At 30.2% G+C, this 25,761-nt stretch overlaps 2 protein-coding genes across 2 annotated transcripts; both read right to left on the bottom strand.

Annotated features, from left to right (window-relative positions):
• Positions 1-21,213: 21,213 nt before the first annotated feature.
• Positions 21,214-22,306, bottom strand: LOC148230131 (trypsin beta-like). The gene is made up of 4 exons (XM_088196351.1): positions 22,197-22,306; positions 21,937-22,126; positions 21,627-21,876; positions 21,214-21,559 (listed from the first exon to the last, which is right to left on the bottom strand). Exons 1-4 carry the CDS (start codon positions 22,240-22,242, stop codon positions 21,266-21,268), a joined length of 780 nt encoding a protein of 259 aa, XP_088052477.1. The 5' UTR covers positions 22,243-22,306; the 3' UTR covers positions 21,214-21,265.
• A 2,380-nt stretch (positions 22,307-24,686) lies between these two features.
• On the bottom strand, positions 24,687-25,761 carry LOC148230130 (trypsin beta-like). Its single transcript, XM_088196353.1, has 4 exons — positions 25,648-25,761; positions 25,396-25,585; positions 25,085-25,334; positions 24,687-25,018 (listed from the first exon to the last, which is right to left on the bottom strand). Exons 1-4 carry the CDS (start codon positions 25,691-25,693, stop codon positions 24,725-24,727), a joined length of 780 nt encoding a protein of 259 aa, XP_088052479.1. The 5' UTR covers positions 25,694-25,761; the 3' UTR covers positions 24,687-24,724.

The following is a 25,761-nucleotide window of genomic DNA, read 5'->3' as shown; positions in this document are numbered from 1 at the left end:
GTTGACATTATTATTATTTAGAATAATTAACTAAAAAAATAATTCAAATACTGCTCGCATGATTTACTATGTTTATTTATTAGCAAAACCTAAGTTTTCGAATACCTTGGCAGCTATTGCTTCGATATATTTATTATTTTAATTTTAATTTATTTTAATTACAAAAATTCAATAATTATAAAAAATAATATTTTTAAAAATTCGAGGGCCAAATATTTTTTCTTTTAAACGATAAATCTAGGATAACATCATCTTTGATCGACCGCTTTTGAATACCCCTAAATTTTTATACCAGGGGGCAGACCACCACTTGATAATTTATTCCAATTAATGTTTAACTAAAGAAAACATTTATGCAATTGATTTTGATTAGATGTGATTTATTTATATTATTTCACATTTATTATTAATTTTAGAATATTTGTTTTCGAAAGACTTATTTTTAATATATTTTAATTTCTACAACAATTAAATTTGGGTTATACATGTTTATGAAAATCTTATGGAATTAAAAATACGTAAATACTGCATAATTGGCTTAACATTTTCGTTTTTTTTTTTTTTTGAAAAATCATTGATTTGTATTTTTAACTATCTGTTTTAAAAATTTAAACTTTTTTGTGAAAAACAATAATAAAAATTATATTTAATAAATAAAAAAATATTATATTACTCTAGTTTATTTAAAAAAACACCCGTTAACATATATTAATTATTGATTATATTATTTATATTGTCTTGTACAATCAATCTTTAGTTGATAACAAAAAAAAATGTTTTGCAATGCATTTTAATTTTTTTAATTACATTTTTTTATTTAAATATAATTATTGAGACTTAATATTGAACAGCAATATTCAGTGAATCATATTCCTCAAACAATCTAAAAAAAATATGTCTAAATGCAAATAAAAATGTATAATACAAGCAATAGAAAAAAAAAGATTGTATACAATACCTAACTTTGTTTTCACTTCACCAGCTAGCCCTATCATAAAAAATTGCGCAGTAATTTCTCTGTTACAGATTAGAATTATTGGGAACTGTTAATTACCGCTAGATTTGCCTGAGATAAAGCAAGTATATTATTTTATGTTGACTTAAAATTTTAAAATCATAATTTTAAGTAGATTCGTTGCAGAGAGTTATTCATGGAGTGTTATTTTTTCTAACAAACGCTTGCTCGCATCTAAGGCTTAACGATTAGTCGCTCTCGATTAGGTTGGTTGTCAAACACTGACGTCTGTCAAATCTTGTTCTTTGACGATGTAACTACTGAAAGTACACATGAAATGAAGCATTGTAAGCTTTAACTATAGTTAGTGCATACTTTATCTAGTTATTGTATAGTTTATCGAAATTATAAACTATAACATATGGATAAAATAAATTAGACGTGGCACATTTGAATTTAATTTTGCAGAAATTAACAAAATTGCAATAGAACAAATTTTGTAGATGTACCTGTATATAATATGTATATATAATACATATTGTAATGATAAAGTGGCGAATGGCGGCGATATCAATATGAAGGTGTCACTTTCCAGTTTTTTATTATTTATTTGGAATATCGAAATTGGGTTTTTTCCAGTGATTTTCAATCTGCGTCAGTCAGCATCTGGACATCGTCCTGCGTCGGAATTCGTCGATTCAATTCATAAAGCGTCGCTCCCGGGCGTCGGCGTTTCCAAATTTAGACTCTATATATATTATACATACACACGTATGAACTCGCTCATTCGTTTTATATATATTATAATAGTATAGGTGCACACGTTGCCGGGTTAAATCTGTAACTATATTTTCGAATACGGTTATCGCGCCCGCACCGATTGGAAACCTTTAAACGGTCTCCTGAAATAACGACAGGCACTCAGACGCACACAACAAATGTGTTTTTATTTATGCGTGTCTGACTCTGGTGCCACTCTAGCGATTGAATTTAAAAATATTAAAAAAAAAGCAAAGAGTTAAATGGTTACCAATATGAGAGTGTAAAAGTACATACGTAGCAGAGCCACCGAGAATGAACCCAGGTCCTGAGAAATCAACGATTCCAGGTCAAATGCTATTTGATGTAATTTTTAACATCGTAATATAATTAATTGAATAAATAATAATATGTACGAGCTAACCCTTTCCATGCTACAAATAAATATGAAATTAGCCACCTTTGGAACATATCTTCTGAAATCATATTTTTTAGGTACACTCGTCGACACGACTCAAGTGAATCATATCCCAGCATACCTAGTAAAAATAATATGGGAAATAAAAATGTATAATACTTTTAATCTCTCGTGTATAGGTATCTAAAAAAACTTTTATAAATATGTTATATAAACGGATTGGACACAATTGTATCAAACAATTGATGTTAGTTCTGCTCTTGATGTTTTTTATAAATTAATTTATGGTATTTTTGATGAGTGTTTTTCCAGAAGATATCCAACGACTAATAGAATTTATCCAATATGGTTCTCGAATGAGGTAATTACAATTCTTAGAAAGAAACATGTCATACATAAAATCTGGAAACGAACACGAAATTCTCTCATCTATGAAGAATTTCGTACTCTGCGATCGCGTGCAAAATTGATGATTTCTAATTGCCATCGGAACTATATTGGAAACTGTAAAAAGTCGATAATTTTAGATCCGAAAAATTTTTGGAAATTCGTTAACTCAAAACGCGATGGCCAATCCTTACTGTCATCGATGAGTTGGAACAACATCAATTTTGAAGGTTCTGAAGAGATTGCCGATGGATTTGCTAGGTATTTTCAAACCGTATACCATAATGATGGGTCACATTTAGAGTTTAATTCTAATTACGATGAGACTCATCGTTCATGGTCATCTTTGTTATCAATCAAAACCTTTAGTTTGGTTGATATGGAATATGGATTTAGCAGACTAAAGTCCATTTTTACCTCGGGACCAGATTTTATTCCAGACTACAATCTGAAAGGATGCAAGTCTGGTATTTTACAGCCTCTAAAATTTATATTTAATTTAATTTTGAGATCCTCTTGTTTTCCAGAATTGTGGAAATGTTCAAAAGTCACTCCGATTCATAAAAAGGGTCCCAAATCTCAGATTGACAATTATAGGCCAATAGCTTTGATCTCATCACCTGCAAAATTATTTGAAATTGTTTTGCATAAATACATTTTTAATCATTGCAGGTGTATGCTTCTCGACCACCAACATAGTTTCCGTAAATCTCGATCCACTGTCACTAATCTAATGGTTTTGTCTAACTATGTTTCAAAATCATTGGACTCTGGTGTACAAGTGGACGTCGTATACACAGATTTTGAAAAAGCATTTGATAAAGTTAACCATGCTTTACTTGTAAAAAAGTTATCTAATTTCGGGTTTTCTGAAGATCTCATAAATCTAATCTCAAATTACTTGACCAATAGATATCAATTCGTCAAGTATAATAATTCCTTTTCAGAACGATATAAGACCCTTACTGGAGTACTTCAAGGATCCAATTTGGATCCATTGTTGTTTTTATTGTTCATTAATGACATAGAAACAGCAATAGAGCATTCAGATTTTTTATTATATGCAGATGACTTGAAAATTTACAAGAAAATGCATTCGATTTCTGATTCCCTCGACCTACAGGAGGATCTCAACTCTATATGGAAATGGGCTTGCTATAACCAATTGCCTTTCAGTGTAAAGAAATGTCACACAATTTCATTTTCAAGGTCATTAACGCCGGCAAAATATTCATACCACCTAGGCGGATATTTTCTGGAAAGGTTTTCTTCAACTAAGGATTTAGGAGTGACTTTCGAAGAACGTTGGAAATTTAGCCAGCACATTGCAGAGACTCATAGCAAATCCTTAAAAATGCTCGGTTTTATCTTGAGAAATGCGCGTTACTTCAGGAATACTTTAGTATTGCGCACTCTTTATGATACTCTAGTCCGCAGCATACTAGAAACTAGCTCCATCATTTGGATCCCAGGCGTAATGAATCAATGTAATGAATTGAAGCTGAAAAAAGTACAACGTAAATTTCTTCGATATTTATACTTGAAGGAATACGGGTATTATCCGTTCTTGTTTCCCAGTGCTTTTATTTTGGGAGCCCTGGGATACGTTTCTTTGTCGACTCGCAGAAGTGTTTATGTAATTAAACACTTCTGGAAATTGCTCAAGGGCATCGTAGACAATCCTTCAGTGCTCGAGCAGCTTCAAATGTGGGCTCCTGAAGGTGGTTATAGTTCTCGGTCGCGTCCACTATTCTTGCCTGTTAAGTCTAGAACTGGAGCACTTGCCAACTCTTCTCTGGCCAAGGCTATTTATCTGCTCAATTCTGTCCATAGTAATATTGACATTTTCTCTTGCACATATGGAGTTTTGGTTCAGTTCGTTGAGGTGATTTGTGTCTGTTGTTTTGTCTTGTTTATATTTGTATGTATTATGATGTATTAGTACTTTTGACTATCTTGACGCATTAGGTTTGCCTGTCAGGTCACGATGGTTATAATTTTAATAAATAAATGTTTCATTCAAAATGAATCGGTTCCATTATTTAGCAAACAAACTAGTGCGCTTTAAGTAATTATTCAAGGCACACAGTTCCTTCAAGCTCCTCAAATAAGAAATTCAACGTCTTAGACTTTAAGGCTCTGCAGTCTATCGTCTGCTTCTTTTCTACACAAATGATAAATATAATTTCAATTAAATTAATTTTATTAAATATTTTAAGCTCATTGACAAAAAGTAAGAGTGTGAAATAATAAATAAAAAAACATTTATGAATCAAGATTATAACCCTGTAGAACACCTGATTTGGCAATGTATTTAGACGTCTTGCATTGCTCATATTAAATGCATTGACAACGATTGCAAAAGTATAAATAAAAAAATAATAATTTAATGGAAAACCTGTCCATTATATTTATACATAATTAAAACACGCTAAACTTGCTCAAAAGCATTTTCAATATAAATGCAAATGCCATCCAACTGTTAACCTATATTTAGATATTTCGTCACAAAAAAATAGCAGATTCAATACTACTGATCTCGATACACAAGAACCATACCATATCTTGTTACATAGTCTGAAGCATACTTATTAATTATGATTTCGAATATTAGTGTCATATTAAAACCAGTCTATAATTCTATATCATAGATTTGTTTAATTTTTTTAGAGCTAATATAATTTATTATATGTTATGAAAAATATTTAAGTTGAAAGATAGGTTAAGAACCAATAACAATATGTGTTTAATATTTAAGAAATAACTTTTTATATGTATGTATATATATATGTATTGATCTTGATCTTGATCTTGATCTTCAACGATTGGCGGAAGTCTAATTTGTTGAAAAAAGGCGTTGTTGTACGAGGTCATTGCCTGGAATGCTAGGCATCAAATACTTTTTGCACTTATGTAATTACCATTACATCTGACGCCTATTTCGAAATATTAAACAATACATTAGGCCGTCGAACTTTTCTTAAAAAAATACACACACTTAACATAAATTTATTATGAAAAAATATACTGAAACATGAACTTTTCTAATTAACAATATAAAATCAGTAAAAAACATATAAAAATCTTTTAACAATATTCCTTTTAAAACATCTCAACATTTGAGAAGCACTACTTATATCATGCTCCACGGCAAACGTGTAAACATATCAATTTGTCGAATATCAAAAGCGACTGAGCAATTCGCTTCCTCTAATTATTCGACACTCTGAAACGATCCAGGAATGTTGGTAGAAGATCTGGCAAACAGACTGTAGATTTACATATAACATAAATATTAAGCGACCTTCCTGGCGATAACTGTGCACAATTTAATTTGAGATGATTTACTAGTTGTTATGAGGCAGCACACGGTGAGCGAAAAATTTGGATCAGACACAATATTATTTTTTTAGTTAAAGTTTTTATATTTGTACGTCAGGTGTTGGCTAAAGATTTTATTACAGCATTACACCGATATATTAAATATATTTAAAAATATGTATATATTTTACCATCTAAACGTATTGTATTAAAAATAAATTATTATCTAAATTAGAATTTGATCAATACCGTGAATTGAATAGTTAAAATGTTTGACGATTATATATCAGTGATATATATAATCGTCAAAATATGTTTTAAACATTTTTTGATTAATGTGTGATTAATAAAAAAAATATTTTTAGCATTCTATTTATAGTCAGGTTAAGAGTGTGTGACACATTTAGTAGTATTTGTTTAACAACCAACGGTTCAATGTCATAACTTTCATGTCAGGAGTGTCAATTTTTTTGTGAGACAGATTTTATTGTTTTTTTGTGTAACAATTGAGATCGTCAAGTCCAGTTAGTATATGCTAGTTATAGGTAAAGTTTTCTGTGAGTTCTATGTTTCGGACGTCGAGCTGGACCAAGAGATGCGAAGAGAGAAGCGGCGGATTCTGCAATATTCGATGATCTGAAGTTTGTACGAGCTTATGGAGTATCCAAGTACTGTAAAAAAACGATCACATGTATAAAATTAACAAAAATATTTTTTTTAAATAAAATTAACATTAAAAATTCAATAAAATAGACAACCACATTTTACAGATTTGTTTGAAGTATACCTTTGGTCTCTCAAGTTTTTAGTTCTAAATATATGTATAAATTTTTTTTAATGCGTATATGTTTGTAAGACTTACTATAAAAATAATCCAAATAAATAATTCATTGTCATGTTTAAATATAATTCTTTCTCTATAATAGGTTATGAATTAACATTTTTGCTATAAATTTAGAATTTTTTACAATCCTTAATTAAATATATTTAAAGAAATACTTTAAGGTCATTGGCAAAAACTATGAAGTTAGAGTTATAAATAATTTTATTTGTATCAATAATAAACAAAAATATTATTAATGGATCAAGATTAAAAACTTGATGAATACCTGATTTGTCAATGTATTCAAACAAGTTGTATTGTTTATACATTTCAAAAGCATTTAATGTAAAAACTCAAACTAGTCGATTTTATTAAGAATTAAAGCATGACAAACTTGATCAAAAGCATTTTCAAATTAGGTGCAAATGACATCTACCTGTTTACCTAAATTGCAAATTTCATCATAAAATTAAAAAAAAACAAGAGCAGATAAGTTGCTTTTGATCTTAATACAAAAAACAATTCTATTTATCAATTAAATATATTTTTATATATTCTGAACCATACTTTGGAATTAAATTATTGTACTTTGTCAAGTACTTTGACTTATTATGCAAAAAGGTTTTCTCACGGTGGTGTCCCATTTAATAAAGAAGCAGTCTTAGTATATTATATGGCGAAATTAACTTTGTTACCAGAGTTTATGGTTTATTATATATTTTTTATTAAATAGTAAACGCTTAAACGCAGCCGGATGATGATTTTCTGCTAATAAATTTATTTGTAGTGATTTTTCAGTATCTTAGAAAAAAACTATTTTTAGAAGCTATTTAGAATCCATTTCAAAACGGTAGACCAGAAATAATCTGGGTTTGTTACTCATCACCTTCTCGTGGCGTTTTATTTGCGTTTCGTTGCGTCAAATTTGCAACAATGATCTAATCTCGGGTGTAGTGTATGCGGAGAACCGTTGATTCTGAAATGTTTACAGAAACCGCTTCAAAGCAGCTTCTGTGTCAGAAAGAAACGTTACAATATTTTTCTTCGTGCGAAAACGAGCCGAAAGAAACTTTCAAGGTAAGGAAAATTTCGGTAAAGCTTCTCTTTACAACTTTGTTTTTTCTTGTTGTTTTTATTTGGAATTATGTCGCTATAAAGCATGAATTTATTATTAGATTTACATCGGTACGAGTTGATTGTTTTGCTGGCAAAGTGAACCAGAAGTTTATCCGAAACAAAACTAAGAAAAAACCAACGGCAAACTTTTCCCATTCATTAAGTTTGTTTACGAATTTTCATTTCATTTGATATGTTTATTTTTTAATTATCAAAGCTCATATGTTGAAAATAAAGTCGATGAAATCATAGGTTAAATCAAAAAAAATAAAAGGTGAGAGGAAGTACTCATATTAATTAGGTGGTTGAGAATATTTCCAAAAAAAATATTGAAAGTGATATTTTAAGTAATATTTATATTTAAACAGTAAAAATCTGTAAATATGAAATATTAATTATTTTTTAGGTTGCAGTTTTATCTAAAAAGTTAACATAGAAAGCTTAAACAATTTTAGCATTATTTTCATTGTAAGGGTATCATTTTAAAATGGCATATTTTCCCTTAAAAATATTTTGAAGAAAAAAGTCAAAAACATTTTATTATATATTTTTCTATATATAATATTTATTTTTATCTATATTTTTTTAAAATGGCTATTTAATTAAAAAGTTCATTAAAATCATTGAGAAAAAAATAAACAGCGCAAAAATTAGTATTTCTTTACTACAATAATAATTATTGTCTTTTTAGAATCACAAAGCGGCCATTTTTATACTTTATAAAAATTATTATGTTGTCTTACATATGTATGGTACAAAATAAACAAAAACATTGTACATTTATCTATGATAGATATTAAACAAGAAACGTTTAATTAACTCTCCTATAGCTTTGATAAGGTCCCAATTTCTAATTTGGTTAATGAGACCTAAAACAGTAGTAGTAGCGGATCTTATCAAAGAGCTCCCTTGCTCTTTATCACATTATAGTCAAAACAATGAACAGTTAACTGTGCGACAATTACAAAATATATTCGCTACTGTTTATTTAAAGATACAAGTATCGAAAGCTGTAAACAATCTATACGATTGCGTTAGAATTTAACTGAAGACTATTTAAAAAGATATTAAATATTTTTAACACGCGATTTTATATGTGCATATATTCGCTTAAAAGGAATATGATAAATCGCAGTCTGACGTCAGCAAAATGTGTGAAATCCTATGACGTCAAATAAACAAATAATAAGAAGGTATTGAAGTGGTTCGAAGAATAATCGATGTGATGTAAATTTCTCGGAATGTCTTTCAAGGGACTGTATTATCATATGTTTATATTTGTAAAAATATTTAAGTATGACGATCTGATGCTAGCTATAAATTTTATTTAATAAATTTTAGTTAATTTAAATAATTTCGGTTTTTGTCCTCTTCATCCTCTGACAGGAATTCTAGTAAAAGTCATATATACGGATTTTAATAAGGCATTCGACAAGGTTTGTCATGGGTTATATTATTAAAAAAAAAATCAGCGATCGTAGACAGTTTGTAACCTATGCCCGTTAGAGCGAGAACGTATGTAGGTACTAGCCAATGCGCCTATGGCTTTCGCCATCCGGCTCCTTAATACGCTGACATTGTACATTGACGTGTTTACTGTCAGCTACGATGAGCTGGTCCAATTCGTATCATTAAATTTTATTATTTTTTCTTCTTTCAATGTATTATTTTATGTATCTTATTTTTACTTCTGTTATTTTTTAAAAATTATTTTCGTGACGCATTGTTTGTAACCTTTTTAACACATTTTTATCCCAAAATCAAATTCACTGTTTAATTCGCATTTCAATTAATTGAATACTTTCACATAATCATAACCAAATATTAACAATGTATAAAGGACATGATCATTTCACCAAATCACGGCTCAATCACAACCACGTACTCCTGCCCGAAAACAGCGTGGAATTTCGAATACATCGAAAAGACAGAAAAATACTCACGTAAGTATAAAACAATGTAACATGCTTTTTTAGACGCTTTAGTCAATTTTGAACTCGTATATTCTCGGAAGCGTGTGTATTAAATTGAGTGAAGTTGTCACGACGTGACACTGTGCGACAACTCTGCTGTGCACGGACGAACGTGATTAAAATTATTAATACAAACCAAAGTGACATATTCATGGCTAAATAATGTGTTGTTGATTAAGTGAATATTCAGAATGTAAAAAAAAATTAGGATACTATTATATTCTTATATTTTTTGTACCATCTTCTATCGAAATTTGGCTATTTTTTGGCGGTTTTGATTTTATTTACTGTTTCTTAAAAATTAAAAAAAAGCCAATTAAAAAGCAATTCCACCTCCACCTCCAAATTAAACAGTCTTATACATATATTACTTCAAACAAACTAATTCGGTGTGAGGCTATTTGTGTTGTAGATTTCTGTGTGGCTATTGTGCAATTCCGGGAGTTGTACTTATATATTAATACTTAATATATAATACTTATTTTTAGACACTTTTAATGATATAAAAAAAGTTTTACCAGTTATATTATATATAATAAAAGTTAATCTGCATTTCTTTTGCAATTTTTATTATTTTTCAGTAATATTAATTTATTCTAGCACACTATTTTTTTTATAAAATTGATCTTTGGCAGTTAACACTGCATTAAATTTACATTAACTTCAGTTATGCTTGCTACTGAGAATGTTGATCAACAAATTTTATTAAATATAAAAATATACATACATCATTTAGGTTTAAAAAAATGACCACTGCAGTAAAAAATAATGATTTATTGCTTTTTATTCTTTTTATACTACTAGTTAAGAAGCTTATTATTTTTTTAAATATTAAACTGTGCCTCAAACAAAATTTAAGTTATGTTTATAATTTGTATTTATTTACCATATTTAATATTAATATTAAAAATTTGTGGTAAAGCAATATTAAATATTAAAATCTTAATATAATATTTTAGTAAGAAATTAATTTGAATTTGATTTGTTTTTCAGGTTTTTTACTTTTGATATTTATATCAATAAGAATAAAATGTGTAAATTACATTAATTTTAAATTTAAGTATTAATTAAAAAAATACATTGTTAAATTATTGTCATATAAAAAAAATCTTGAATTATTAGTATAGCGTATTTATAATGAATTAATATATTTTTATTATTCAAATTGTGGCGACCGTATGCTATTTTAAATAATATAACACCGTTTTTCAGAACAAGATAAATAAAAAGTATATAAATGGAAACATATTGTTTGGAAACTCTCTCATTTTGCAAGAAGCCAGAGATATTTTCTGATTTAAATAACGTCCCAAAGAGTAAAAATCGTTAGATCGCATAAAACTTCAGCTATCATAAAATACTATCCGTGAATAATTTGACGACGAGTTTTTGCTTTTGACTTGTCGGGCCCACACTTACAGCTTTCTCCCGAGAGTGACACTCAGAGACTGCAGCCTTTAGAGCAGCATTTGCGGGAAATTAGAGCATTCTTTTTAGAGAACAGAGCGTGCTTTGCTGACAGCAGTTTAAAGTTTTATTATTTACTAGTAATTTAAATTTTTGTCAAACTTTATATATGTTTGTATACATATTTTTTAATTTGATAAATGTTTGAATGATTAAAAAAAATATATTATAAATTATTCCAATTTCAGGAGTCAAGGATTTAGTATGTTATATTGTAAAATTACTTAACTTATTATTAGAATCTTACTATCAATTGGTTAGAAATAGTTAAATATTAATATTTTAAATTTATTGATTATTTAGAATATAATATTTTGTATTAGCTTTTATAATTTATATTTTAATCCCCAGCTCGTGCATTGAACTTTTTCAATTGACCAGAATTTTTTTAAAAGATACAGAACAATCCAAAGATGGTTCGTGTTTGTCGAAAAAAAAATGGCAAAACAAACTTTATAACAGTGATTCGTGCGGCACCCATTTGTCAAGCTTTCCTGGATGTTTCAATGGTTCGTCACTATTATATTACTCTCATCTAACTTTGTAACATGCTTTCAAATAGTGCATTAAACGTATTTTGGTAAATGTAAGACACTTTTTGAGATACTCCTTGTTGGTGCTAAGATAAAAAAAACGTAAAAGAGTAATTGAAAGAAAGATTTATGTACGCGTTGATTTGGCGCCGCCACGCGACGCCAATGAACTTGACGGCCTATCGGCGCAGACTATGCGCGCTAGCAGTTAATTTGTCAGAGACTATTTAGAGTATGCGCCGTTTAGCGGTGGTCCATTGTAGCAAGACGCCGCTCAATGGTCTAATAATAGCCACAGGGGAAAACGGGCGTGAAGATGTCGCACCGAGGTGCATCGTTCTTGTTCGGTAGATTTCAACTTCACATTTGCCGGAGCGCGATAGATTTACCGACTAATGAGAGAGCTCGTTCGATTTTTAAATTGGGTAGATTGTGAAAGTGAAGCTGTCGATCGCTGTCGAAACGTTGATGAAACAACTAAAAATATATTTACATATGTATATTTAAAAAATACATACGCTTTTTAAAGCTCTTTGCTTGTTTTATAAGCAAATAGAATTTTAAATTCATAAACTAATTAATTTATTTTTTTAATTTTAAGATTATACAGCGATTTAACTTCAGGACCTTAAAAAAATATAAAGGAAATAAAAAAATATACATTTATACAAAAGAGGTGTTTAAAAAAAATACGGTAGAATTACATATAGCTTATTTATAATGTCATTTAAAAGACGAATTTACGTACGTCGGCGTGACAAATACACTTGTTCGGCATGTTGCAAATATTAATTTAAAATAAAAATATATTTAATACGCTTTTAATAAATATTATGACAAGTTAAATAATATTAATGATTTCATTTTCAGACTGGTGTTGCTACAATACCTACTCGTGTTTAAGTGTTACCTCGTTGTAATGCACTAAACAACCGTTTGTCAAAATTATAATTTTATATTATAAACATCAAATTGTAACAAGATTGAATACAAAACACTTCCCGGTGACGATGGGAATAGTATGCTCTATTTTAACACTTTCACTCCCACGCGCCGTTCATCCCCACATTACGCTGCAGTAGCTTATTTATAAACTATATATATAGGTATTTATATATTAGTCCAGATTATTGGTCGAAAAACAAACAGATCTAGATCTTATACACAGAACGCTCAAGGGCTTTATTCGGTATTTAATACTGGTATTAGATATTTAATTATTACATAATGCATAATATGTAGATAATAAAAATAATACATGACAACAATAAAAATATATCAGTTAGACTTTAGCTTATATAAAAAAAAACCAAGATCGTTTGTGATTATAACATAGATTGGCGAAGTATTATAGATATAACATGTAAAAATGTTACATATTGTAGTATCAGTTAAAAATGTGTAAAATCAACTAATAATCTTTTTCAAGAACAGGAAATGAAAAACTGATTTGAAGTTTAAACTGAAATTTAGCTAATCTCAAGATATTTTCCGGTACAATAATCAATAAAATTCGTCCATCACCTTCACCAAATATTTTTAGTGGTATTGATTAGCTAATCTATATTCCACTTATCTCTTAAAAATAGTATGGTAGATAATGTGTCTAATATATTTTTTTAGACATTGTGCTGTATGTTATTCTTAAAAAACTGTAAAAAATATACAACAAACTAATTTTTAAATATTATTTAATTTTTTAATTTGGTTATATGTATATACAATTTTGGGAAGGTACGCTTTATGATCTGGCTGTTAATAAAGAGTTTAAAAATATGCTAAAAATTCCTTTAATCAACATACTATTTTCAGCAGATTTTACGCTTCGTGGCCTAATAAATTTTATCAAATAATTTTCAGTGAAAATATAAAAGAAATAGCGTCTCATTGAGTAGTTATTATTTTAGATTGCGATAATTATATTTTAATGCATTTGAAATATGTTCATAACTAATACCTAATAGACTTTAATTAAGTTTTTCTAGATTTTCCTAATCTTACGGATGAATAAGTATGATAAACATATAAAATAAAATCGAACTAGGTCGTGAATATTGACATACATATATTAATTGAAGCTGTAATACTAGTTATAATAAATATTAAATTGATTTCAACCTAGTGTCTCACTACTTACCATGTATTTAAAAATTGTGTTTGCTCCGTTGTAACGTATTGGGTTAACGCTTGTCATATTTCAACAAATAATTTAAAATAAATAAATACACGTTGGAATGCTTAATTTTAACTTATTTTTGAATACTATAGTGGTTTATTTTTATATGGGTATGATATTGATGTTTATTTGACATTTTTAGTAATGATTCAATCATTTAATTTTATCACTAAATTTAATTGTTCATTTATGTAGAAAATTGGTTTAACGATTTAATGGAAATGTTTTGTAGCGATAATACGATAAAAATTCAGAATCATATTTTTGGTAAGTTTTTACTACTTTTCCAGCAATGAGTGAAAATAAAAGTGACCATTAATCGTGGCATATTTTTATTTGACGAGTCACTGACGCTGGTGCAGAAATAGACGTCTATTTTCTCAGAATCGGGCTTTTTATGAAATGTGGTGATTTTAAACCGCTTGGCATCATAAAGAAGTATCTTTAATTAATAAATTGTGTAATAAATAATTATCTAATGAGATAAACATTGATAGGCTTAAAAATTAACAGATAGTTATGATTTTTTATCAAAGCCATTAAAGCGTGAAATTTCTGGAAAACTAGGTAATAAATATAAATGTTAAATATTATTATTTGTAAATTCATAGCGAGGTTTAAGTGATTAATTGGTCCATTTAAACATATACAAAAATTTATATACAATCATATGTATCTTTCACTTACCTCAAAAATCACATTTTCACATAATTAAATGCTCAATTTGCAACTTACGTGAGATTAGTTAAGGTGGTACATACAAGTTTTATGTTACTTAAACTAAGTTTTTGTAGTTTTGGCGACCACACAAATAGGTCCATTTAAAAAGGCAATTGTCTCATTGTTAATGACCGTGACCAAAAACGTTCATGCATTAATAGTGAGACACATATCATGTCACAAGAGGGATTTATTTTGACCACACAACACGAGTCGTTAAGAGAAACCCTTTGCGACAAAACGGACTCAATAAATCACCACATCGCAAACCCTTTCCGAAGAATTCGAAAGTCTCAACAAGCAAAAAACTAACATTCTACGTTCTACGAAGCTGTTGCAGTGATTGGCTAGGAGATCGATGCACAATCGCGATTGCTCAGTAAGCGTGCAACCCCTAAAGGATATAAGCCCGGACTTCAATGAGACGAGCAGACGGTCGGAGACGGCCAGAGACGGGTAAAAACAAGCAGACAGCCAGCAACGCAGACGATTCGCCAGCAGCCATTCGGAGGAACCAGCCACGCGCCCTCACCGACTAACCAGAAGATCATTCCTGGGACTCCCGAACTACCAGACGCTCAAAGAGCCGGCTAGCGCAGCCATAAGAGCCTGGAGCAGCATCTACGGCCATCACCACCTGCGCCACCTTCACTGCAGTCGGGAGAAACGTCACGCCGTTAATTGTCCATTTGTCACATGTAAATATCGCTTAATAAAAAGTCCATCTAGAGTCTCATTGGCCGCGAGGTCAACCACTTATCAACAACGCATTTTTATTAACAAAAACTAAATATGTTTCTCCTTTACAAAATTATAGTGTATCATTTTAATTTTTACTTTTATTTAAAAACAGGAAATCAATATATTTGTGCAGATTTTCGTATAATTTTAAAATAAACTTAGCCTCGATTTAATTAAAAATATTGGATGGTCCACTATAGTTTTATCTGAATGTCTTTTATCACTAAAGATTTGCTTGTTCATGACAGGTGTAAATAGTTGCACAAAGCACCATCGTGACGAAAGCTCTGCACCTTATTGACTAGCTTACGGCTTTACCCGAGCTTTTCCGAGTTTTACCGAACAATTTCGATTTCGCTTTCCAACAAACGTTTACATTTAACCAATACCCTCAAATATGTACGAAGTACATTTACAAGAAATTCTTTCGAATCAACTATCAACAGACTACTCAATTATTTGCCCTTACGACTTTAAAAAGGTAAATCAATCTCGATTGTAACCACATGCATTCACTTATGTATGGTAGATATGTACACATATTTTTCACTAATATTGTTCAGGCTGACGGAAAAAAGGGCGCTGGCTGAAACGATTTAGAGGTCAGTTTTGCGGGTGTGGATATGGCGAAATGGAAAAGCGATACTTTGGACCCATTATGTGTGTGTGTTGGTCTGTTTACCACACAGCATTGGCTGTTAATGTACTGGCAAAATAGTGCTAGGTTCAATGTCAATTTAACTTCTGTATGGTGTAAAATCAAGAATAGTAAATAACAAATTTGAAGATGGGGAGAGTGATGAGTAAGGATTTTGCTCTTGAACAATAATACTCGACCCACGCAGCATCTCAGTTTAGAACGGTTAACATTTGCTACCTGTCAACAATACAATAATTCTTTGACCAACAACGCGATTGAGACAAGAAGAAATGGGTGCGAAAGAGACACATGCATGCACTAGTTATTTCTGAATTTTGCAATAAAATCATATGCTAGTGCATAAGAAGAGGAAAGTGGGACTAAATAGGGAGAGTCTTGCAGTATATATATTATTAATGGTATCATTTAATTATAATTTGATTTAATAAACGAGATTTATTGACTCTACATGGTTTTATAAACTCTTTTTAAAAAGAATCAGATCGATCAGTGTCAGCCGGCTTTATTAGATCAGCAACACGGTTTTCGTCCGCATGATATCACAATATTTCTAAGGTGGTGATACAAACCTCAATAATAAAATTAAGTCAATGTGTCTACTAACAAAACAATTTATGAAACAAATTCAGAAACTTCAGTTTCATAAACAAACTTGTTAGCTATTTTTTGAGATACTCAAGTGGCTGTTGTCAATGTGTGCGATATGGTATTTTTATCTTATTTCTTTAATCTTTTTATCAATGACATACATGAAACTTTTAAGAACTTGAAAAAAATGTTAAATTCTTATGACTCGAAAATGATTAAAGACAGAAAGTCACGAGTCTCTACCATCTCGGAGGCTGGAAGAAACTTTTTGTGTTTGCGAAATTGAAATAAATTTATTTGTCGAAAAATATTAGGCAAATCAAGTACCGGTAAAATATCGAAATTAAATTGTTATAAAAAGTTATACTAGTTATTTGTGTCATGGCAGCCAGGACATACAAAAAAGAGTGCTAGGCGACGCTATGCAGATTGCGTACTCTCTCAGTCTCTAAGCGACCGCTGGATAATCAACACGTGAAGAGGATGACGTGTGCAAAACATGACTTGCAAGTTTCAATACATATTCTAACATGCAAAAAAATCATAAGTTATTAGCAAGCGTACACCTCACATTAAATTAGTATAATTAAGTATTTTACATAAAAAAATAGTTTTACCTACATGCATAAAAAACATTGTTTTTGTAAAATCAATTGTTCTATACAGACCTCTAACAAGCCAGATAAGTGCACAAAGATTTTCACTTCAACTATGTTGACGATTATAGTATCTTCTCTATCTATAAATCGCGAAATTTTTTTAATCAAAATGGGAGTTGAAAATTAAAATAGTTAGCGAGCCACTGCTTTAGGGCAGTGGTTTTTCAATCTTTTTATAGCTGATCTTACTTTTTCAATTGTGACGTTATTAATATTTATCTATGCTAAAAAGTAGTCTGCTTCTTAAATACAATTCTGCTTCTATAAAGGACTTAACATTATTTTAAAAAACTCGTATTATCTCGTATTAGGATTTTCCCGTTTAATTTTTACAAGCATCGATCGGTGGTTATTAGGATTTTATTTAAAATCTGAGCAATTTATTGAAACTTCGCTAGTATATACGCATAAATATGATCATTCACCACGACAACGCTAAGCACGTGCCGCCGATCTCCGTCATCGTGATGTTCGACAAAGTTGGAATATTATGATTAGATGTTTTAAGAATAGTATTAATATCAAATTCACGTGACGTAAACCTCCTGCCATGATATGGCGACAAATTTCGCAGTCAACGCCACCTATATACCCATCATCCAATTTATCTTTCTCCATCATCTCCATCGCAGCACGTGGGGCCCCTGAACCACTTTTCGCCATTTTCGGTTCGGGCGTAATCCGCGGAAGCGTCGCATTTCCACGGCGTCGGTTATCTGTGAAAATTTTGCCGGGAGTAATACGATTTTCCTAGCGCCGAGGGTAAAATTTACATATTTCCCGCATCAATCAATGGGGGAGGTTGCAAGGGCTACAAGGGCGACGGTGGGTCGCCACCCTTTTCTTTGTGGCCAAATAGTTTATACAAAGGTACGTCAACGCGGTGGTCCTTTTTTCTCTTGCTCCTTCGCACTCTCGGGTGCGTCAAATACCTCTTTGGGTAATGGCTTTTGCTTATGAAACATATCTTTGCTCCGACAATATTTTACACGCCCATAATGTATTGCGTAAGTTATTGTGTGCATACATTAAACCAGTACATAAATTTAAGGGTAGTTTTAAGAAATAATATTACAAAGAAAATATAGTGCAGTATATCTACAATTGATAATAAATTGTCTGTAGAAAGTTTCGTAGAAAAAAATGCTAAATATGATACCAGTAAAATTTCCAAGGATGCATTATTTCACGTATTGGTGACGTCAACTGGCCATCAAGATCATCTGATTTGACGCAGTTGGATTTTGCTATATGGTTACACTAAGATCGTGTCTACGCCGACAAAACCGAAACATTAAAGCACATAAAAACCAACATCTGCTTAGTTATAGTCGAGATACCGCTCAAAATGTACGAAAATTACACCGAGGCGGTCATTAAATTTATATTCTTTTTTATAAAAAATAAATATTGTTATTTATTTTTTATAAGAAATAAATATTTTTATTAATTTTTTATAAAAAATAATATTAATTTTATTAATCAAAACAATAATAAAATACTGTCGTCCAGTTTACAGTTGGTCTGTTTAATATAAGCTACAAGGAGCTTGTTCGTTGTTTTATTATTTTTTGTGTTTTATTATATTACAATATATTTTTTTACCATCGTGACGCACTAGGGCAACCTCTTAGGTGACAATGGTCGTAATTATTTATATAAATAAATTTGTATATACGTATATTTATAATAATTTATGAGCCAGCTTTCATATACAACTTAGAAGCCTCTCGATTTCAAGCGACTCTTTGAAGCCGAAGAAGAGGAGGAAGAAGAGCAGCGAAAACGCTATTAAGGAGTAATGATTTTGTTGTATCTGTTTAGCATTCGCCGGATACGTCCTGGGAAAGGGCACGTGCCCCCAAAAACTCGGTCAAATATTCATCCCGGGATCCCTTTTTATATATTCCCAGGCGCGGCGCGGAGTCGTAAAGCATTACTCTTACATTTATATTGGTCGGCGTAATTTTCTTCAAAGTGAACCCAAACGTCTAAAAAAAGTTACAGGATAAAGGGAGTGAGAGAAACCCGGATAAATATATGACCCAGCCGTAGGACATTTGTCGGAGGAAAAGTACCACCACTGGCCGAACTAAAGGACACCAACGCGAATGTCGGTAAGAAAATGTTTAAGGGATTATAGTTAGTTTTTGCTTGATTTTGGGCGACAATATTTACTTAATGCGTGAGTTTATGAGTAATTTGTTATAGTTTAAATAATATATAATACTTTCTTATAAACAAACACAAAAAATATATAAACTTTTAAGTATAAAAAAAGAAGATTTTTTAGTCAATAACAAGATTGTAGGAAATAGCCATGCTTTTATTTTTTTCACAAGGGGTGTTGTGTTTTTTTTATTTACAGTTAAACCTAATTTTTAGGCTTTTGTGTACTATGGTGTCAATTAAAGATTGACGTATATATTTTTTTATATAATTTGGGATTTCATGAAGGTACTGTTTGTCAGAGTATTGTAAGGCAAAGATTAAAAAAAAATCGCAATAATGGTTTAAATTTAGAAAATGAGCTCAGTGAAAGATCTCCAATTATGGTCCACAAAGAAAGATTATAAAACATTGTTAATCCATAACAGCTACGGATACTCTCAGCAGACTTTGAGGTTTCTTTTGCGAATGTCTTACGATATCTAAATATAATATAAAAAGTAAAAAAATGGACAATTTACCGCATGAACTGACGGAAAAACAAAAACTTTTAGTTTTAATAGGGAGCTCGAAACGATAATCACTCAAAGGTACTGGGACATACTACACTTTACATGGAAAGGACGCGCGCTAAACTATACATTCTACCCTGCGCATATGATATTTTTTTATTTATTTGGTTACTGATAGCATAGAGCATCAATACATTTCGGAGGATAATGAAGGGGTGAAGGGGGGGGCAAGATGCAACTGACTCACGTAAATACTCATCTGTGACTCGCCAGAGCTGTCTCGAAACAGTATAATAATTAGCTACATAAATTAATAAAATAAATGAGATAATTACATATCTATACAATATTCCATTAGCGGTACATATTTTTTAAAACATTTCTAACTTTAATTTTTCGTTATTATTAGTAACAAGTTTATGAAGTAACTTATTTATTATTGAAATAATCTTAAAAATGGCATTTTTCAAAAACTATGTTGGATGTTTTAGAATATTATTTTTTAGATCATCTAACCATTTTAATGTGTAAGTTATACTTCTACAACTTCTAATTTTATTTAATATTATTCTCATTGCCTTATTCAGTAACTTTCACAACATCGTCATAGCTAATTTGTAAGGAATAAAACAAATTGCACAGTAATTAAAGTAAAGTAATCTATTGCTATCATAATTTTGAATTTACTTACTAATATTTTTGCAAATAAAATAACCGTTTTAAAAAAATTAACTATTTATCTATAATTATTACTAAATATCTTATACGTCTTTTTTATCTTTATGACTAATGATAAATTATTTTAATTATATTTATATTTATATATGTTATTCAATTTAAGTACATTATTTTTTTTCGAAAACATGTTTTTTTAATTTAATTTATTCAATCCAATTTTTAATAAATACTACAAACACCCTTTAACCTTTCCTTCTAATATTAATATTTTGTTGTCGTAAATATGCTGTACAGATTAAATATTAATTAGAGCATATGTGTCGAGTAATTTGATAAGATACTGATTATTATCGAATCATAATTCAAGGCTAGATTGAATTCTATTGTAAATATTATATAAATATGTATTTTAAAATTATATCACAAATGATTACATGATTATATTTGTTAGCAACTGAATGACTAAGGCATAGGTTTAGTTATTATAGTAATAAATAGCAGATTTATTTTATGACATGCATAAATTTTTTGGTAGGTTGAGTAAAATAAAATATATGTTCATTTATAATTATTTAATAATGTAATAATTATAAAAAATGCCTCTCGCATTTACATGTTGGTGTTAATCCAAGACCTGAACATTGGCACTCTGGTGTAGACTCCAGGGTAGCTGGCCTGAGCGCATCCTCTTCCCCATGAAGTGATACCGATGAGGATCCTGTTGATAGTCAATGGGCCACCAGAGTCTCCTTGGCAAGCGTCCATTCCTCCGATGCCCATCCTACCAGCGCAGATCATGTTGCTAGTGATTGGGTTGAAAGACGAGTAAGCGTTGGCGCATTGTTGTTGGTTCACAATCGGAATGGTGACCTTTTGCAACTGTGTGGGTTGAGATCCTCCTTCCTATTTATCAAAAAAAAATTATATATTACGTTCACTTTTTATAGATAAATCAATTTGATGTGCTTACTGAAAGAGTACCCCATCCGGTGATGAAAGCAGGAGCTCCATCAGCAACAGTAGCTCCCTGCGTCGGGAGAGTGATGGTAGCCACGGTTGAACCAAGAGTGAGAGATGAAGACAGATGGAGAAGAGAGATGTCGTTGTCCAAACGTGAGTTGAAGCCGCTGTGTTGTACAAATCGGCTCACTGAGACGACTTGTCCTCCTTGGTTGTGGTAGGAGGATCCAGCTCTGACTTTCCATTGACTTGCGCGAGTTCTGCGTCGGAGAAGTTAGTCAGATCTGTGTTGATGCTTATGTGATTTAAGAAAAACTTACCCGTCTGTGCAGTGAGCAGCTGTTACTATTACTGTGCGGCTGATGATGGAACCTCCGCAGGATTGGGAGAACGTTCCAGTGCCCCAGTAGTCCATCAACAAGGCGACCTGGTAAGGTGCTTCGTTGATATCGGCTGGATTTCCTCCCACGATGCGCCCATCGAGCATGGGCACAGGTGGACGAGGAAGGCCTATAGTAAAATATAATTACAATTTTGAAACTTATAAAATATATAGTAATAAATAATAAAAAATGCTTACCATTAGCCAAAGCAAGGAATCCGACGAGAACTGTTAGTAGAAGCATCTTGTCTTTTCAGCGAGAGATGACTGATACATTGAGAGCTCTTGCCAGCCGTTATATACTCTTGATATCTCAGTATTTTATTTTTTTCATTTGAATCGTTGATTAATGGGATTAATCACAATGGAACAGATTTTAATCTGAAATAATACTGATATATTTATTTCCAAGAAAATTTTATGTTTTTTGAATTGAGTATTATTTGTCTATTTTTAAAAGATATATATTTTTGAATATAAATTTAATTACTTATAAATATGCCCTATTTTTACATTATTTTCTAACCACATGTAAAAATAATAAAACATTCATTTCTAATATTTCAATTTTTTAATTATATTTCTATAGCTAGTAAATCTATTTTTATTTAGAACTATTGTCATTGCCCTATTTTGTAATTTTTGCAACATTGTTTTATCTAATTTATAAAACATATATAATATTGTTGTACAATATAATACTATTGCATCGTTGTTTAGATAAAATATTATGTGAAATAAGAAAATCCCTGAACTGCACAATTATTGAAGTGAAGCATATTAATAACTATTTTATATTATATTTTTTTATATTAATACTTAATATATTTGTCATCTTAGTCAATATTTTTTTACTTTTTTTTATTATTTAATTACTATGTGTAAAAAGAATTTTTTTTAACTGCAATTACTGCTAAATATATAATATTATAAACTTTTTATATAATAAAGAAATCATAAAAATATTTAATAATAATAAATAATTTTTATATTATTATTTAAAATCTCTTAATTTAAAAAAAAACAAATATTTAGTTTTATTCTTATTTAGTTATAGTACATTATTTTTTAACCAATTTATCTTCAACTTCTGCAAAAATATGTATTTAAAAAAATGATATTATTAATTATATACATAATATATATTATAAACAACAATGGTCCTAATTTGGATCTCTGTGGTACACAGTGAGATATTATTTTATATTTAGAACAAGCATATTTTTTACATTCCTTTTTTAAAATAATTATCAAACAATTGTAAAACTTTTTCACTTATACACATAATCATCAATATCTATAACATTTTTATAACTTCTGTCTAGTTTTTTTAATGCTTTTTTGGAATCCAAAAAACTTCTCTAATAATTTTATTTATATCCTTGGCCAACAACCAATCATTTATAACTACTTATAATGCAGTCTCAGTGGAATTTTTTTCCCTGAATCCCGATTGCTATTCACACGGATTTTTTTGTAAAATATTAAAGTCATTAAATCGTTCGATTACTATTTCTTCCATCTTTAAATTATCAGGTATTTATTCTTCGGAAAGTGCTTTAATATCTTATTAATGTAATTAATTTGTTAGTATTTCCTATGTTTCTTTAATTATGTTTTATATACAATTAGTACTGCTTTTTTTATTTTACAAATTATATTGTAAATTTATTCTAAAATTATTGTATTGTACTAATGTATTAAATTCACAATCTCTTTAATAATCACAATGTAATTTTTCTGCTATCATATTATGATCTTAATATATATTTCTAGCAATTTTTATATTTATTATGTCATTTCTATGAATAGGATTAATTTGTCATTGTCATTTTTTAATTAATTTTTCATTTTTATACATTTTAATAATATTTCGAAAACCCTGTTTTTTATTTACATTTGCATAACACTTGAATTACCAGAAAAATCACAAGAATTATTGGGACTAAATTGACACTTCTGAAAGATACAAAAGGAAAAATATAGTTCAGCTTGAATATGAAATTAATGATTGGACTTAGTACATACAATCATTATTTGTTGACTATAGAAAATTCATAACAATTGGGAACCAATAATTTAAAACGGGACCCTATTATAATAAATTCTGAAATGTACCATAAAAAAATTAAAAAACAATTAGACCAATAGAGTTTTTGAAAAATCTGAACAATAAAAACTAAATCATATTCAAGATTTTTTTAATAAAATATACTTTCTAGGAAAAATGTCCTACGATTGTTTGCGATCAACATTTATTTCCTCACTAAATAAGAACAATTCAAACGTGTGCAGTGACTTTATACTTTATGAGTCACTCACCGAGAATTTTGTTAATAATTATATAAAAAAGAATACACAAACATTGCAAAGAAGGTATTAGCTGGGAACAATTTGGATTTAGGAAAGGCCTAGATAAATTTCTAACTCGTCTTTGTAAAAACAGATTTTTAAAAGTCGCATTTTATTTCGATACAAGTTGGATACTGTGATTGATTGAATTTATTTAATAAATAAACTAAAACATTATCATCTTTTCCAGCATATTTTCGCCTTCAAAACCCGCATTTCTATTAAAGTAAGATTACTTAACAACTTAGTATTTTTATGCCAAATGGTTGTGTTAATATATTTTTGCATACAACTTAATAAAATAAAAGTATATTTAAAAAAATATTATTTATTCAGTAAAGTGATTTATAAGCAGTAAATTTATTTATTCAAATTTACATGTTGCTGTCAATCCAGTTCCTGAATACTGGAACTCTTGTGTAAACTCCAGGATAGCTGGGCTGGGCGCATCCTTTTCCCCAAGAAGTAATACCAATAAGGATTCTGTTGATAGTCAGTGGGCCACCAGAATCTTGTTGGCAAGCATCCATTCCTCCGATTCCGATCCTACCAGCGCAGATCATGTTACTAGTGACTGCGTTGAAAGACGAATAAGCATTGATACACTGTTGCTGGTTCACGATTGGAACTGTAATCTTTTGCAGCTGTGTAGGCTGAGTTCCTCCTTCCTATTTATCAAAAAAGTGTGTTTTGCTACAATTATTTTTATAGAATATATTATTTATTATACGTACTGAAAGGAGTCCCCATCCAGTAATAAAAGCAGGAGCTGCATCAGCAACAGTAGCTCCCTGCGATGGAAGAATTATGGTAGCCACGGTCGAACCAAGAATGAGAGATGCAGACAGATGGAGCAGAGAGATGTCATTATCCAAGCGTGAATTGAAGCCACTGTGTTGTACAAATCGTGTCACAGAGATTACTTGGCCTCCTTGGTTGTGGTAGGAAGATCCAGCTCTGATTTTCCATTGATTTGCACGAGTTCTGCATTAAAGTCAGATAGTCAGATGAGTGTCGATGCTTGTATAAATCAATGGAAACTTACCCATCAGTGCAGTGAGCGGCTGTTACTATGACAGTGCGGCTGATGATTGATCCTCCGCAGGATTGAGAAAATGATCCAGTGCCATAGTAGTCCAGCAACAAGGCGACTTGGTAAGGTGCCTCGTTGATATTGGCTGGATTTCCTCCTACGATTCGCCCATCGAGCATTGGTACAGGTGGACGAGGAAGGCCTATATTTACATACAGTTAAGATTATATAACATATGTATATCAATAGATTAAAAAAGCTTACCATGAGCCAAAGCAAGGAATCCAACGAGTACTGTTAGAAGAAGCATCTTTGGTTTACAGCGAATATCTGATGCATTGAGAGTTTTTGCTTGATATTATATACTTTTACTTTTTT

The sequence above is a fragment of the Plectrocnemia conspersa genome, unplaced genomic scaffold (assembly GCF_051122295.1).
Source record: "Plectrocnemia conspersa isolate PC_06_02 unplaced genomic scaffold, ASM5112229v1 ptg000011l, whole genome shotgun sequence".
NCBI classification, from domain to species: domain Eukaryota; kingdom Metazoa; phylum Arthropoda; class Insecta; order Trichoptera; family Polycentropodidae; genus Plectrocnemia; species Plectrocnemia conspersa.
Note: the sequence above shows the minus strand (reverse complement) of the source record. Positions and strands in the feature narration are given on the sequence as shown.